At 35.8% G+C, this 17,716-nt stretch overlaps 1 long non-coding RNA gene and 1 gene segment (V, D, J or C); one reads left to right on the forward strand and one right to left on the reverse strand.

Moving 5' to 3' along the window:
• Positions 1-969: 969 nt before the first annotated feature.
• LOC113043837 (uncharacterized) lies at positions 970-4,228 on the forward strand. The gene is made up of 3 exons (XR_003275790.1): positions 970-1,199; positions 2,478-2,672; positions 3,062-4,228. It is a non-coding gene; the product is annotated as an uncharacterized LOC113043837 (long non-coding RNA).
• Positions 4,229-16,459: 12,231 nt separating this feature from the next.
• Positions 16,460-17,677, reverse strand: LOC113043819 (Ig kappa chain V-III region PC 2154-like). The segment is given in 2 exon segments: positions 16,460-17,219; positions 17,354-17,677. Coding segments are annotated over 2 exon segments (372 nt in total).
• Between the last annotated feature and the right edge of the window lie 39 nt (positions 17,678-17,716).

The following is a 17,716-nucleotide window of genomic DNA, read 5'->3' on the forward strand; positions in this document are numbered from 1 at the left end:
CTATCCTTTAAAAAAAAAAAAAAAAAAAATATTGTAGTCTCAACTCATACAAGGCAGACAACGAGTTGCGGTGTGCTGACCCAAGATGTCAAATTTCAACGTTGTTGAGTTCTATAGAAGTCTATCGGACTAACCTGCACGTTGAAAAAAAAAAGGTATACACAGTCCGTTAAAAAGTGACGCCAGGGTCCCTTGACCATGCGTCAGACATTTGACGAGTAGGGAGTGAGACTGTGATTTAAATATGTGCAATAATAATATTGCATAATAAATCCTAATGGAATATGTCTAGACACACTACGTAATGGAAACCGTTTGGTAATAGTTTTAATGATTAATTGCTGATGGTTTGTAATGTTTTTTTTTTTTTTTTTCAGCAGGGTACTTTGTATTTTGGACCTTCACTGAGAATAAACTTTTCTTCCGCTGGGTCATAACACTGAGCAATGAAGAATTATTCATAGAAGGTCATTGTATGCCTGATCAATTCGTTCTAATCTGAAAAGAAAGAAAGAAAGAATCATAAAAATAGCAGTAGCTTTTAAGATTAATGATCAGTATTGTAACTTTGACCATATGTTACATTCTTCATGATTATATCTACCTCAAATATTTAGTTCAATAATTAATAACATGATTGATTAAAATTAAAGCTTGCTATTTGTTTGTGATCCTCTCATCAGCAGCTGCAGTGTCTCTCAGCTGTATCAGTGCAGTCACTGTGACTCTGACTGACGGAGGTTTTTGTACGACTCTTTATCACTGTGTGAACACACCACCACTGTGGTAACTCTGACAGTAATAATCTCCTGTATCTTATGGAATAAAATCACTTTCAAAAATAATCGCACGTAATTCAAAACATTTGTGTGTAATTTTAATATACTCGTGCGTAATTTAAAACTATTGTACGTAATTCTGTTTTTTGTCAGAGTTGGATTCCAAAATGTACGACTGTGACAGTTTACAGACACGGCGCTTTTTTTCACAATAGCTCTGTTACACACACGACATGCGAATTACGACAACGAAATGCAGTGTGCGAAACGGCTGTCAAAAATACGTCATTAAGGTCACAGGCATTACTATCCGAGGGAAGATGAATCGATTCAACGAAGTGCGCATGCGCCTTACCAAAGTTTTAAACCACTGGCGCCGAAATGGCGGATCAACCGCCAAGCGCTCACACCTCGTCTCAGGTAAGTTAATAATAATTATTATTTTTTTTAATCTGACATGTTTAAGATGGGGTCATCAAACTTGTTCCAGGCTGTCATGAGGTCGGAGCTAATCTCTGAAGGACACGGGCCCTCCAGGACCGAACTTGACGATCCCTGTGTTTAAGGGTTAACGTTAGTTATAACTAATAACAGAGAGTATCAGTATTACAGAGATAGTAATCGTTTGTTAACATGGACAAATGGTGCATAGTCTAATTAAATATGTGCTAATTTGCATAAATACCACAACAGATCTAAACATTGGGTCTAGCCAGGTGAAAATGTCTTGTTAAATTTTGTTGACAAATAACAGTAAAATACTTAATATTAAGATCTGAGTGGAACCCATTTAGGCTACCCATGAGCATCAATACAGAGAGGCAGGAAGAAGTACTTTGGTTCCTGCTTAGGCTGGTTCCTTTATTAATTTTTAAAAGATTATATTTGGGGCTGTTTCTGGGGGACGAGTCTGAGGCAAGAACATGAGACAATAGTAAGGAGAATGCAGAAGACAAAAGGTAGGCAAAATAAAAAGTAAATTTCATGAAACAGTCCCACGGACCAAACTAATAAAGGCTGGTTTCTAAAGTACTTCTTCCTGCCTCTCTGTATTAATGCTCATGGGTAGCCTAAACTGGTTCCATTCAGACCTTAATATTAAGTATTTTACTGTTATTTGTCAACAAGATCGAACAAGACATTTTCACCTGGCTATACCCAATGTTTAGATCTGTTGTGGTATTTATGCAAATTAGCACATAAATACAGAAAGAAATGACTGTAAGTTAAATTGTTTTTAAACCATTGATTTATCTCTATCAACATAATCACACACAATATTGTAGTAACAAGATGTTGTAATCTTTATTTGCTGGAAAATGACAATCAGTCAAGTTTGTGTTTTAAGCACATCTGACACATCCCTACACCTGAAATGTAAAGCAGAACGAGCTCCACTTGCAGGTTATTGTAGAATATGTAAGCACACTGACATATGCATAATTTATTTTTGCACTGTTAATCAATTTTACATTTTCACTTAGTGCAGATTAATGTAAGGAAGATAATGTACTACAGATATTTAAATCCTTTTTGTATGTACTCCACTTCTTCACTGCCTGACCATCATCTTAATGTTTATGCAGTTCAATGTTTTTATTATTTTTTATATCTAAAGCACCTTGTTCAGTAAGTATTTAGTTGTTTTTCATATATGTCACGGTCTAAGCATGATCTGTTTCTGTTGTTCTGATGAAGGAAACTTGTGTTGGGGAGGATTCAATATCTGTTGAGGCTCATGTGAATGTGTTATAAAGTGAAACACATCCAGACACATGGCTGTCAAAGAGCACACGACAGGAACATTCTCCTGGAGACGCTGAGAAAGCATTGAAGGAATCTCTGGAGGAGGATGTACTCAAAAAATACACATACTTCAGGACACCTGCTGGAGTGAGTATATTAAAGAAAAAAAAAACTCATCAACTGTAAAATATCATGTTTCACATATTTTCAGGTAATATTTTATTCTTCTGTACCTTTTTAGCCCATCTGTTAAAAATTTAAAGCAATAGTTTTAGAAAACAATGTAAGATTTATCAGTCTAGACAAGAACATGAAATGCACCATATATTGTGAAGCTTATACATTAGCTTCTGATTGTTTCTGCAGTTCTGCAGTGTATGTAGCTACACTGTCTGAGCCAAAGAGGATGCAACAGAATCTGATGAATCTGAAAAGTGTTTTCTTTTTTTTTTTCTTGTTATTATTATTATTATTATTATTGTTGTTGTTGTTGTTGTTGTTGTTATTATTCTTTTTATTTATTTATTTTATGAAAGGGGGACCCGGCTACACCTTTCCTACCGTACACCTGATGGATACTGACTGTAAAATGGCAATCACAGGAGGAGGGCTCAGTGTGGTGACAGAAGATGGAACAGATGTTTGTCAGTGCACCAGTCTTGATGAAGCTTCATAACAGCCTTCTGGATGTATTCTGCTTTCAACATTGCATATCCACCACACATGAGAAAGACACTGACTTTCCTTCAGAGGGACATTGTCAACATTAGAAGATGGAGACAAGCACTGCCAGTAACTTTACTCTGAATGATTAGCCTCTTTTATTAGATCCTCATGCCTTGACTGTACCATTGCACAAAGTGCACTCGAAGGACATTCACTCTTTTGAAGTTAACCCAACACTTTGGAGTTGTACATGCACATGAACCAAATAGCTTGCTCTATTCTTTTTTCTATTCTATCTGTTTTCTTTTTATTTATTATATTATTTAAAAGCCCTTGCTACGTGTAATGTGTTAAGCTAACTGAGACTTGTTAAAGCTCTTATATATCATTGCTCTTTTTGTTGTTTTTGATTGCTTCAACTCTGTCCTCATCTGTAAGTCGATTTGAATAAAAGCGTCTGCTAAATGAATAAATGTAAATGTAAATATTAGTATAACCTGTGGTATAGATGAGTGCCACTCAACTTTTTTCTGATTCCATTCTGTTAGAAACCATGCACAGGAAGCATATGTAGTACTTTTGTTACTCAGTGAATAGTCAGTAGTACAGTTGTATTATAATATAATGGAGAAGGATCTGGCTGCAGACTTGCACTCTCAGACACTTGCGCTTCTTTTTTTATTGGATATTTTATTCTACTTATTGGTTACTTCTTGTTTGAATCTCTCAACATTTGTTTTTCTCTCGTGTAGGTATGGTTGACTGGAAGTCTGTCAGTCCAGATGTGAGGAAGACACAGAGTGGAGCTGGAGCTCAGCAGATGTGTGATGCTGTAGATACTGTGGTCTTGGAAAGAAGGGATCTTCACAGCTTTCTATTCAGACAAAGAGTTTGCTGGATTCTGTTCTATGGACTGCTACTACAGAATGAATGAATGAATGAGTGGTCTATCTATCTATCTATCTATCTATCTATCTATCTTTTTACTTGAATTGGTGAATGAAACTGAAAGCTAAATAAATGTTTTAGTGGATAAACCTGTGTCTGTTTGATTAATTGGTTAATGTCACTTAAAACAAGGTTACTAAACTCTGCTGACTAATTTTTTAATTTATTAGTTTTTTTTTTTTTTTTTACTAATTTTTCTCTATCAGGCAAAACCTAGTTTTCTAGTGTAACACTTTACAATAAAGTTTAATTTGTTGACTGATGTATTAACTAACATTAATTATGAGCAATGCATTTGATACAGTATTTATTAAACTTTGTTAATTTATAAAAATACAGCTGTACCTTGTTTGTTCTTCTTAGTTCACTAATGTTAACAAATACAGCTGACTTTAAATTACTTTAACTTAAGAACATCAAGTGCGACTAACCGTGTTAAGAGACATTTGTATTATCAAAAATAATTGTAATCTGTATTTGATTATTGATAAACTAAGACCTAAACGTGCGGTGGTGATTACGTCAGTAAGCCGTTTTGAAGGTACTTTTGAAGTTTAGTTTAATTTAAAACAATATTATTTACATCATTAACGCTGTTTTTACATTGGATAAATAATTTTTTTTTTTTTTTTAGGATTATGTGTTTAATTTATCGCTTTCTATGAATCTATAGGCCAATAGCGATTAAGAGTATGACTCTTCGTTGAATCGATTCATCTTCCCTCGGATAGTAATGCCTGTGACCTTGATGACGTATTTTTGACAGCCGTTTCACACACTGCATTTCGTGGTCGTAATTCGCATGTCGTGTGTATAACAGAGCTATTGTGAAAACAAGCGCCGTGTCTGTAAACTGTCACAGTCATGCATTTTAGAGTTGTACTCTAAAAAACACACAAAATCGCGTATCTGTAAACCGTCGTGGCCGTAGACTTTGGAATCCAACTCTGACAAAAAACAGAATTACGTACAATAGTTTTAAATTACGCACGAGTATATTAAAATTACACACAAATGTTTTGAATTACGTACGATTATTTTTGAAAGTGATTTTATTCCATAATACTCCACCTGAAAAAAACATAAATGCCCCCCAGTCTGACAGATATTAAAACTCTCCATTTCATTCTTCTCAATCAATCCTCTTGAATGATTAATGTCATTATCCTGTTGAAATTTCCATTTAAGTTTCAGAAAACTGCTCAACCTCAAGACTAGAGTAGATGAATCTGATATTTAAATGTTCATGTAGGTAAATAAATAAATACAGTTCATATTAATGTCTGTATTCCATAATCTCTGGAAAATGTGTTACTTGAAGTCATTGTGTTGTTTGTGATCCTCTCATCAGCAGCTGCAGTGTCTCTCAGCTGTATCAGTGCAGTCACTGTGACTCTGACTGACGGAGGTTTTTGTACGACTCTTTATCACTGTGTGAACACAGCACTACCAGAACAGTGTGCACTCTGACAGTAATAATCTCCTGTATCTTCAGTCTGGACTCCACTGATGGTCAGAGAGAAATCACTGTTAGATCCACTGCCACTGAATCTAGAAGGAGTTCCAGTGTAACGGCTTGATATCTGATATATGAGGAGTTTAGGAGCTTCTCCAGGTTTCTGTAAGTACCAGGCTAAACGATTACCAAGACACACTCTACTGCTGATTTTACAGTTTATTCTGACGTCTTGTCCTTGAGCTGCTGTTATTAATGATGGACTCTGAGTTACTGTATACTGTCCTCTACACTCTGAAAGAAAGAACAAGAATAATATTTAGACAAATGTGACGATGATGTACATTTCAAATATTAAAGAATTAATAATAATTAACAATTTCATCACACAAACCTTGAGCAAACAGTGTGAGAGTCCAGATGAGAATGATGATGTTGTTCATTGTTGTTGTTGTGTCTTGTGTGATGATGAAGATTGTGTTCTGTTCTGCTCTCAGTCATGTGTTAAACTCACAGCTCTATAAACACTCTCAGAGCTCCAGGGGTGTGTCTGTGTTGTGCCCCCCCCCCCCCCCCCCCCACATGTTTGTAGTAAATGTCTATCTGCATCTAGCAGTGTCAGATCCTCACGTGTAGGCAGCTGCCTAGGGACGATTTTTTTCTCTTCATAGAAAATTTTAGGCTGTTTCTATAACGTGATCTTAATGACAAATGTTGAGAGTACATAATGTTACTGATCCATGTAAAATCTCTCCACTCGCAACCAGATAAACTTCACTCACACAAAACTGGATGTGTGCTTTTAAATATACATTGGTCTTTTCTGAATTGGCTCTGCTCTCGCTCAGATATTGTGTGTACGCTCAAACGTTGTCCTCACATCACTGAAAACCAGAAGATAATTTTTTTTTTTTAAATTCAGGTGAAGAGGAGACTTTTCTCACTAAATGGAAGCAAGCTGATTATAGTGAGTCTTCTCTAGTAATTTATTTTGTTATTTAGTACTTATTTTAGTTAAGTGCTTAAAGTGTAAATATCCATTTATAAAATTATTTTATTTAGTTCATTTGTATTTTGTAGTTTTTGTATATATAGTTATAAAATAAAAGCAGATCAACCAGGTTCCAGAAATAATCACTGAGGGGAGGCTCATGATGTGTCCGTCTCTGTTTCAAAGAAGTATTTTCTCGTCTTGCTTGAGACTCAAATGCAGGAGAACAGCTTCATCATCTCCAGCAGGGTCAGGACTAGGATTTAGATCCATTGACTTACACTCTTCCCCAATATCAGGACACACTGGCATTACACAGACCCTGTTTCACGTCTGCAGTTGCTAAATGTGGTTCCAAAAATTCATAAATACATGTAGACAGGGCTGGACTGGGACAAAAAATCAGCCCCGGACTTCATCCAGACCGGCCCACTATGCATGTAAAGATGTGCACACACACACACACGCACACATACACATGTCTATACATACAGTATTGTTCAAAATAATAGCAGTACAATGTGACTAACCAGAATAATCAAGGTTTTTAGTATATTTTTTATTGCTACGTGGCAAACAAGTTACCAGTAGGTTCAGTAGATTGTCAGAAAACAAACAAGACCCAGCATTCATGATATGCACGCTCTTAAGGCTGTGCAATTGGGCAATTAGTTGAAAGGGGTGTGTTCAAAAAAATAGCAGTGTCTACCTTTGACTGTACAAACTCAAAACTATTTTGTACAAACATTTTTTTTTTCTGGGATTTAGCAATCCTGTGAATCACTAAACTAATATTTAGTTGTATGACCACAGTTTTTTAAAACTGCTTCACATCTGTGTGGCATGGAGTCAACCAACTTGTGGCACCTCTCAGCTGTTATTCCACTCCATGATTCTTTAACAACATTCCACAATTCATTCACATTTCTTGGTTTTGCTTCAGAAACAGCATTTTTGATATCACCCCACAAGTTCTCAATTGGATTAAGGTCTGGAGATTGGGCTGGCCACTCCATAACATTAATTTTGTTGGTTTGGAACCAAGACTTTGCCCGTTTACTAGTGTGTTTTGGGTCATTGTCTTGTTGAAACAACCATTTCAAGGGCATGTCCTCTTCAGCATAGGGCAACATGACCTCTTCAAGTATTTTAACATATGCAAACTGATCCATGATCCCTGGTATGCGATAAATAGGCCCAACACCATAGTAGGAGAAACATGCCCATATCATGATGCTTGCACCTCCATGCTTCACTGTCTTCACTGTGTACTGTGGCTTGAATTCAGAGTTTGGGGGTCGTCTCACAAACTGCCTGTGGCCCTTGGACCCAAAAAGAACAATTTTACTCTCATCAGTCCACAAAATGTTCCTCCATTTCTCTTTAGGCCAGTTGATGTGTTCTTTGGCAAATTGTAACCTCTTCTGCACATGCCTTTTTTTTAACAGAGGGACTTTGCGGGGGATTCTTGAAAATAGATTAGCTTCACACTGACGTCTTCTAACTGTCACAGTACTTACAGGTAACTCCAGACTGTCTTTGATCATCCTGGAGGTGATCATTGGCTGAGCCTTTGCCATTCTGGTTATTCTTCTATCCATTTTGATGGTTGTCTTCCGTTTTCTTCCACGTCTCTCTGGTTTTGCTCTCCATTTTAAGGCATTGGAGATCATTTTAGCTGAACAGCCTATCATTTTTTGCACCTCTTTATAGGTTTTCCCCTCTCTAATCAACTTTTTAATCAAAGTACGCTGTTCTTCTGAACAATGTCTTGAACGACCCATTTTCCTCAGCTTTCAAATGCATGTTCAACAAGTGTTGGCTTCATCCTTAAATAGTGGCCACCTGATTCACACCTGTTTCTTCACAAAATTGATGACCTCAGTGATTGAATGCCACACTGCTATTTTTTTGAACACACCCCTTTCAACTAATTCAACTAATTGCCCAATTGCACAGCCTTAAGAGCGTGCATATCATGAATGCTGGGTCTCATTTGTTTTCTGAGAATCTACTGAACCTACTAGTAACTTGTTTGCCACGTAGCAATAAAAAAAATATACGAAAAACCTTGATTATTCTGGTTAGTCACATTGTACTGCTATTATTTTGAACAATACTGTACATTAATCTGCTAATTAACAATGCATTACTATCAAAACCAAGAAAAAAACTATTAAAATAATAAACAAAGAAAATGCAAATGATTTTATCAGGCTTTATTTTAAATATCTAAAGGTGTTAATTTATGTGCTTCTTATTATTCTAATAAAAATACTGTTTGCTAAAAAAATTCTGCTGTAGGCCCAAAGGCCTTTAAAAATCCTTGAAGTAGACTGGCTTATATTCAAATGCAGAGCTCAATGCTAGGGTTCAAAACTGTACTTGCCCTGCCAAAAATAAATACATAAATACAAATAAAATTGCTATTGTTTTCTTTGTAAATAAGCTGCAATCTCATTTCACAATTCCAATTTCAATAGCACAATAAACACTAAGTATTAAGTTCAAACATTAATGAAGACAAGTGAAGTCAGTAATAAAATACGAAAAAATGATCATAAATAGCACTGTTTTCAGGTACAGATATTGCATAATCAAATGTAAAATACTTCACTTAACACGCACACACACACACACACACACACACACATACATACATATATATCCTTGTTAAAGCTGTTATTCAAGAGCAGTGAGTTATTTCTCTTTGTCTTTTGTTCACATTAATGACACAGACCGACAGTAGGTATAAGGTTTCTGCCTGGCACTTTAAGGGATTTTTTTCTCAATTGATTACAAATTGAAAAAATATATCTCACATAAATGATGTAAATATACAGAGACATAGAGCATCAGCTGGTATTATTAAATGTTAAAAAATAATTAAATATAATGCAATTTTCATTATAATAACAATGATTTAATGACAAGTGAAAATATTATAAATATGTACTATAGTGCACATATTCAGCAAAATACTCCTTTCTTATGGCTATTTTTCTCAACTAACCTGCTATGGTCTTTAAATGGCTTTCTTGAGGTAAATGTAACGTTCTGTGATAATTGTTCTCCTGCTGTTTTGACTGATGACTGATTGATCGATATTATTTATGAGGTGTATATACATTTCGGTAAGTTGTACTGTATCTTTAAACAGAAAGTAACAGATGATCGGTTTACTTGAACTGAGGCGCTAAAGCGATCTGTCACGTCATATTTTCTAACGCCAAAAACGGTATTGTCTGAATTTTGTAATAAAATGGACAGAACCTGAGAGCTGAGAATTTTAAATGTCACTTATATAGATCAGTGAGTGGTGGCATATTACAGCTGGAATATCCTAACTTTCTGTAACAAAACAATGCAGTAGCCTACATGTATCATTACATTTCTGTCTCACCTCAGCAGTCAAGTCCCTGCTGACGTCTTTACTTAAGTCTTTTGCCTTCCAGCAAATAATGTATTTATCTTGACACATTTGGTGCTTATCGTTTTCTCTCTCTCAACTTTTGGTCCCTCCTTAATGTTTAGATATTTTATTATTTAACATATTGAATTTGGTTGCAGTTGTAAAGCGGACGCTTTTCAAGGCTAGAACTTGATTCTGATTGGCCAATGAGCAGTGAACACGTCACGTGTGCTCATCACAGGTTAGACCTGTCAGTCTCGCAGCTCGCATCAGCATCATGCGGCTTCATGAGAGAGACTAATAAGGCCAGAATTGGACTATACAACAATATACTTATGAATTAATTTGCGATTAATAATGATTTAAAAACAAAATACATAACGCACCGGCCCAACCAGACCGCGGCCCACCGGGAATCTCCCGGTAGTCCCGATGGCCAGTACATGCCTGCTTTTACTCAAGTACTTGATTTGTGTACTTCGTCCACCACTGTCCAGTTATTTGGTGTATTGACACTAAAGATATTTGCACCAATGCACCACCCATCTCAGCTGACAACTTCACCATGTCTTCTGTTGCTGCTGCCATTACTATTGATGAGACTCCTACCTTGTCTAGTGGAACATCTGCCATCTCTAGTGGCTCCACCCACAGCTTTTCGATTGGTCCCACTATCAGTGGCACTGGACACACACCATGCTTCTCTGCTAGCAACACCTCTGGGGCGTCCCATAGTCCCACCCAAACCAATGCACCCAGCACAACCTACAGGTACATGTTCTCTTTATACAGGATTGTCATGGTCAGGGTTTGATGTCAGTAGGCCTTGTTTACAGTACAATTTTGTGTTAGAATAGTCACTCAGCAGTAGACAATGTTATTATTACATTTAGTATGTTATTTGTCCTGTAGTAATGCAGCTATTTCTGTTAACGTCATATATGTACTTAAACATTGATATATTAAATATTTTAGTACATACCTTGACCTATTTGAGGAAGAATACCTTCAGCACAAATGAGTCCAGCACAAATGAGAGGTCAGTAGAAGATGTTATGTAGAAATGTTTAATTCTAATGTATCATAGCAATAGCTTAATTTTCTAGACTCATAGCAATAAACAGGCTACCACCTAAATGGTTCAGAAATAGATTTATATGTGCAAAATATAGATTTTTTTCTTTATCTCATATCAAATATTTTCTGTGGTTATTGTTTCAACAATATTTATAATATTGTTTTCATTTAATAAATAGTTGTTTAAATCATGGTGTAAAAGTGTGTAAAATATGTAAAATAAAAATATATATTTTTTGTATGTTACATTATGGGCGAGTTATCATTGAAATTGTTGTATTGTTTTATTGTTTATTATTGTTTCAGTGACTCAAGGATGACTTTAGGGAGAATAATGGAGCAGATTGGTTCTAGAGTAAATAATGACAGCATTGTATGCTTCAATATCATAAGAAGAAATGTGTGGGATGGAACATCCAGAGCAATGGGCAGAATCCAATTTTTCACCCGAGAAGAAGGTGGATGTTAAGTTTACTGATGACTATGGTTCATCTGAGGGTGCTGTGGACAATGGAGGACCTACTCGGGCGTTTTTCTGACTCTGTCTACATGAAATCAAGGACAAAACTGGCATCTTTGAAGGACCATCTAATGCTAAAGTCCTCACATGCAACTCCAAAGGTACACTACTTATAAATTCATATTGATGTCAAGTAAAGGATTTCTTTTGGATTTCTAAATATGTTGTACCTGAAATGAATTAGTAGGAAATGTAAGAATCTTCAAATGTTGTACTTACAATGACACTGATGTTTCAATTTCATTTGATAATAGTGATGAAAGACAATACATACTTCTATGCTGACCAGATCGTGGCAATGTCAGTTGCCCATGGGGGGCAGAGTCCATGTTTCCTGTCTGAACTTATGTATGAGTGTCTTCAAAAGGGCCCTGATAATGTAAAGGTCAAAACTGAAGATATTACAGAAGACGAAACAAGGTCACAGTTGCAGTCGGTAGGCATATTTTGCCTTAGTTATATTGTATTTTGATATAAATGATTATTTTTGCATACACTCATTAGCATTGAAGTTACAGCTTATAGTTGTATATCTTCATTCAAAAAATGAGTTTTTTTTGTTTTTGTATATATTTTTAGATCTTACAGGCCCAGACTGATTCACAACTACAAGATGCAGTTGCACAGGCAGCTAGCTTAATCAGTCTTGCTGGTCACAATGTTCGTATAACACTGGCAAACAAACAGGAGACTGTTTTGGATCTGGCTCATTGGTATGTCCTTCAGCAGACCCGTGCACCATTTGAAAGGTATGTTTATATCTGAACACATAATGTAATTGCACTTTGTCAGAAAAGTTTTATATAGTTTTATGGCTTTAAAATCGCAGAAATACAAGAGATAGAAGAGGAAAGCATCTAACATGTTATACTGCTAACAAAGTGTGTCTACAGTATAAGAAAATTTACTGACCTTTACTGACTGACCTCAACTTCCATGTTATAGTGCACCAGTACAGGTGGACATAATAATTCATTGTGGAACCTCATCTAATTAAAAATCAAAAATACTAGTGCTACATGTTTGAAATCACATAAACTACACATTACAGGGTGTTTCCTTTTTATCAGGTTCAGAGATGGCTTAACGTCTCTGGGTATCCTAGATGCTCTCCAAAACTATCCTGTTCAGTCAAAGTGCCTTTTTGTGAAGGATGAAAAGGCCTTAACCGCAAATGATGTGGAGAATCTCTTCCGAATCATTCATTCTGAAAGAGGGAGCAATGCATTTCAAGCAGAGTGCCGGACCCTGGCTTTCTGGCAAGACTATATTCAGGATGCTGAAAGTAAGTTTAATATTTCACACAGTTTTCAACGCAAGACATTATTTTCAAACTTGTTTTTGTCTCCATCATAGTGGTACATGACAATGATGGAAAAATATATATTTATATTGCAATGTTTGAATTGGTGTTTATGTACTATAAATACATTAATTTAACATTTAAAGCTAATTTTGCCAAAAGTATTGGGTCATCCTCCTAGTTGAACACCTCTGGTGTGACTTTAAATACAGACCCTGAGCCAAAAACTCATCACCAAACAGCAGTGACTTGTATAAATGGGTACATTCATTCAGACATTTCCAAAACTGTTGCAACAGAGACGGCAATACGTTTGTCCATATAGTGACTGTACATGTCATTGGTGTTTGGTGATGAGTTTTTGGCTCAAGGTCCACATTTAAAGTCACATGTTCAGCTGGGATTCGGAGTTAGCTTTATGCAGACCAGTCAAGTTCTTCCACACTGACTCAATCAATCATTTCTTTTTGAACCTTGTCTTATACACAGAGGCTTGGAGAAAGATTATTTGCTACAGTCTTCACAAACTCCTATCTTTTATTCTGCTAAATGGCTCTTTATAATCACCAGACTGTTGTTAGTGTTGCATGTGACATTATGAGCAACACTTTCGTATATAATTACTCTTATAACAATTTTGCATTACTCCAGTGGTATCATTTAACATAGTATTAATTTAATTGTGGTACTCTCTCTTTTTTTGTTTTACAGTTGAAAACAATGTCTCTCTGGAGGATGTTCTTGTTTTCTTCACTGGATGTGACAGTATTCCAGCACTGGGTTTCTCTCCAAAGCCAAGACTTGAGTTCATTACCTGTTCCCGATTTCCAGTGGCCAATACTTGTGAAAATATTCTACAGATACCAGTTCATGCAGTGTACACTGCTTTCAGATCTGACATGGATTTTGCAATAAACAATTCACCAGGATTTGGAAGAGCGTGAGAGGTAATGTTTTCAAGGCATGTAGAGCTTGAGTTACACTACAGACTAAAAGTTTGGACACACCTTCTCATTAGAAGAGTTTTCTTTATTTTCATGACTATGAAGATTGTAGAGTCACACTGAAGGCATCAAGGGCTATTTGAGCAAGAAGGAGAGCGATGGGGTGCTGCGCCAGATGACCTGACCTCCACAGTCACCGGACCTGAACCCAATCCAGATGGTTTAGGGGTGAGCTGGACCGCAGACAGAAGGAAAAAGGGCCAACAAGTGCACATGTGTTAATTCATAGTTTTGATGCCTTCAGTGTGAATCTACAATTTTCATAGTCATGAAAATAAAGAAAACTCTTTGAAAGAGAAGGTGTGTCCAAACTTTTGGTCTGTACTGTATGTAAGATTGTTTATGCTACCGATGTTATTTCACTTTGTTATTCATTGATACCAACATTCTGTATTTACTGTAACAACACATTTAAAAACAATAAAAGTAAAAGTATAAAATGTATTTCAAGCTATATGTTCCAGTCTTCTAACCTGAACAGCCATGTTCCCCAGTTTCATTGTTATGAAAGAATTGTTATTTCTTTATAGGCTGTGTATGGCTTTCTTTTAAATAAATGTTTTTCTGTTCCTACTTTTTGTGCACTGGCTTATATTTTTTTGTGTCTACATTGGTGGGACTTGTGCATCCAAGACTTGTAACAAGACTGTAACATTTATTCTCATTTTATATAATATACTGTAGTTACAAAATTACACTACACAAAACTACATAAAATGAATGTATTTAATAACTTAAAATACAGGTTTCACCTTGAACAACAAGGATAAGTTACACTGTTTACAAGGATACATCATATAATGTACACTATTTATACGGTGATATTGTTCAATGGTTCATTGTGAAAGTAAAGTGTATTTTGTGTTTAAATCATAATTTTACATGCTAATGCCTTTTTCTGTCACCACAATAACTTCAATATGATAAACATTACCAAAATTACTTAGCAGACTAAGTATTTATTTTAAGCAAGTTACATGCTGTGAAAAAAAAAAAAAGTTATATTCCATGATTTCCATCATCAGTCAAGGGATTTATTGTGATTCCAGCTGTCCAAAGTTGCAGTGGGGAGTTGCTTTCCATTATCCTTAAACTATGGTGGTTCCACTGGCTTCCAAGCTCATCAACAGATCTGTTTATTCTTGGAAGGTAAACATGATGAAGAGCCGTAATGTGAAGTGGGTTGTTGCTATCTAAAATGCCAACATTTTCCATGAAAAGGAAAAGATTTTTAAAATAGGCTGACACCACCCTGTTAAGTTCTGCCCACAATCTTTCGATGCGTTGATTATGAACACTACAACCAACCATAAAGCTTACTCTGTTTGCCCCTCGATTCTCAATCATAAACCTTGCAACATCAATATTCTCACTACCTGCATCACCCCTGACATGATGTGGGAGTCCAAACAGATCCACTGCATTTTGGAAAAGTTGCAAGGCAGTTGATGCTCTGTTGTCTGTGCAACATCTCAGGTAGGTAATACAGCGGCTATAGCCATCAACTCCACCGTGAATCACAAATCCCCATGGATTTAACTTGTGGTTTGTGTCAATATGCCTGAAATAAGAATTATTTATATTATTATAAACCACACTGGATGTACATCAAAGTGTAACTTTTGTGTTTTTTTCTTGCCAAAAAGCTTTTTGTTGAAAATAAATAAATAAATAAAAAATCTCAATAATGTTTTTCCCCCTTCACGTTTATACTTTAACTTTTTTTTTTATGTATCGTTATCTATATTTTCCTGCATGCATCCCTCTTCCTCTCAAACCACCAGTGATGTAGGTCTCTCCTGATCCAGGGGTTTGTTGAAGAACCTCAGTAATATGACGATCTAGATCATCATTTGAAATGTTTGTGAAACTCCCATAGTCCACTAAACCAAGTTGCCTCCTGTGGTTGTACAGTGTTCGAATGTTTACAGACAACATTCGTGATATGGCCATCCGGCTAAATCCTAAGACCCGCATGAGAATCAACAGAGCAGCTGATATGTTGTACCTCAAACGAGAAAAAAACTAAATAGCAAAAATGTGCTAATTCACAAAGTGTTAATGCATAACTTGTATTAATTATTTTGTTTGCAACTTGCAAAGAGGTTAAAGTACAATAAATGATCATCACTCACCTCAGCCTTCCTCTCTGTGATGCAGAATGTGCACTTCTACCATGCACTTGTGTATCAGCTTCTACCTGGAGGAATATTTCAGCCAACATTTCCCTAAAATATTCATAAATTCCTTCGAGAATGAAGCATAATGTTCTTTCAGCAACATATTGTTGACCATGACTGCCCATAACCGCTAAGAATGTTGCAAGACTGGAAATATGATCCTCGAGATGACGTGATGTAGACTCCTAATTGTTTATGTTGTTTGGAGTATGACCAACTGTTGCAAAATGTCTTGTAGCTCACCAAAGTATATATATATATATATATATATATATATTCAAAACATTTGTCAAATTGAAAAACAAAGGTTAATATAACTTATAAGCAGAAAATATTCCAATCAAGTTATAATTTTAATTCAAAAACATAATTTTCACGACTGACTCACAGAATGATTCTTAACACAAAACATCATTTGAGATTTTCACTTTGGAAGAAGAAGAAAAAGATAATAGGAAGGAAAGTTTAATGTTATATAACACGCAAAAGGAGTTGCTATGATTAACTTATTTTGTGTAATTCTGGATTGAAAGGACACGAGGACTGTTTCCCTGAATACTGTATGTATCGTCAGATTGCATTGGATTGTTTAATGGTGGAACATTTTAAATGATGCATTAAATACATCCATGGTGAAGTAATGAGTGAAACACACATTAAAGAACCAGAAAGATTCAAAAATCAGTACAATGCATTTTTTGAGTAAATGAGACTGTTATAAGATATAACCTCCATCAGCAGCTGCAGTGTCTCTCAGCTGTATCAGTGCAGTCACTGTGACTCTGACTGACGGAGGTTTTTGTACGACTCTTTATCACTGTGTGAACACCCAGATACTACTGATATAGTGTCTACTCAGACAGTAATAATCTCCTGTATCTTCAGTCTGGACTCCTCTGATGGTCAGAGAGAAATCTTTTCCATAGTTTGATCCACTGCCACTGAATCTAGATGGAGTTCCTGACTGAAGGGTGTTTATGTATTTTATGAGGAGTTTAGGAGCTTCTCCAGGTTTCTGCTGATACCAGTATAAGTCGTTGGTGTATATTCCTACATCTATGTTACACTCTATTGTAGCTGTTTGACCGAGCTGGACAGTTTTAACTTTAGGTTGAGTCAGAGTGACTCCTCTGGAGGCTGAAGAAGAGAAAATAAAGTCAGTTTGTCAGTAAATCACCTTTATAGCAGAATATTGGTATATTAAAATGGTAAAATAACAACAACAACAATAGCTTATTATTTAAGCTTATATATCAAACTTAATATTTCACCTTGAACAAAAGCTGCAGTGGTCCAGATGAAGATGATGATGTTGTTCATTGTTGTTGTTGTGTCTTGTGTGATGATGAAGATTGTGTTCTGTTCTGCTCTCAGTCATGAAGTGTTAAACTCACAGCTCTATAAACACTCTCAGAGCACTGAAGCATGTGCTGACCATGCAAAGAAGTGGGCAGGATTCACAACAGCTGTATTTAAGGAGATGTTGTTACAGATGTTACATGTACTTACTCTAACAACAACGGTAAATTATGCATAATCCAAAACCCTAACCATAACCCTACATTCATAGAAATTAATATTACTCAGTATTTATGTAATTACACTGCAACATCACCTTTAAATAAAGTACAGCA

The sequence above is a fragment of the Carassius auratus genome, chromosome 25, assembly GCF_003368295.1.
Source record: "Carassius auratus strain Wakin chromosome 25, ASM336829v1, whole genome shotgun sequence".
Taxonomy (NCBI): Eukaryota; Metazoa; Chordata; class Actinopteri; order Cypriniformes; family Cyprinidae; genus Carassius; species Carassius auratus.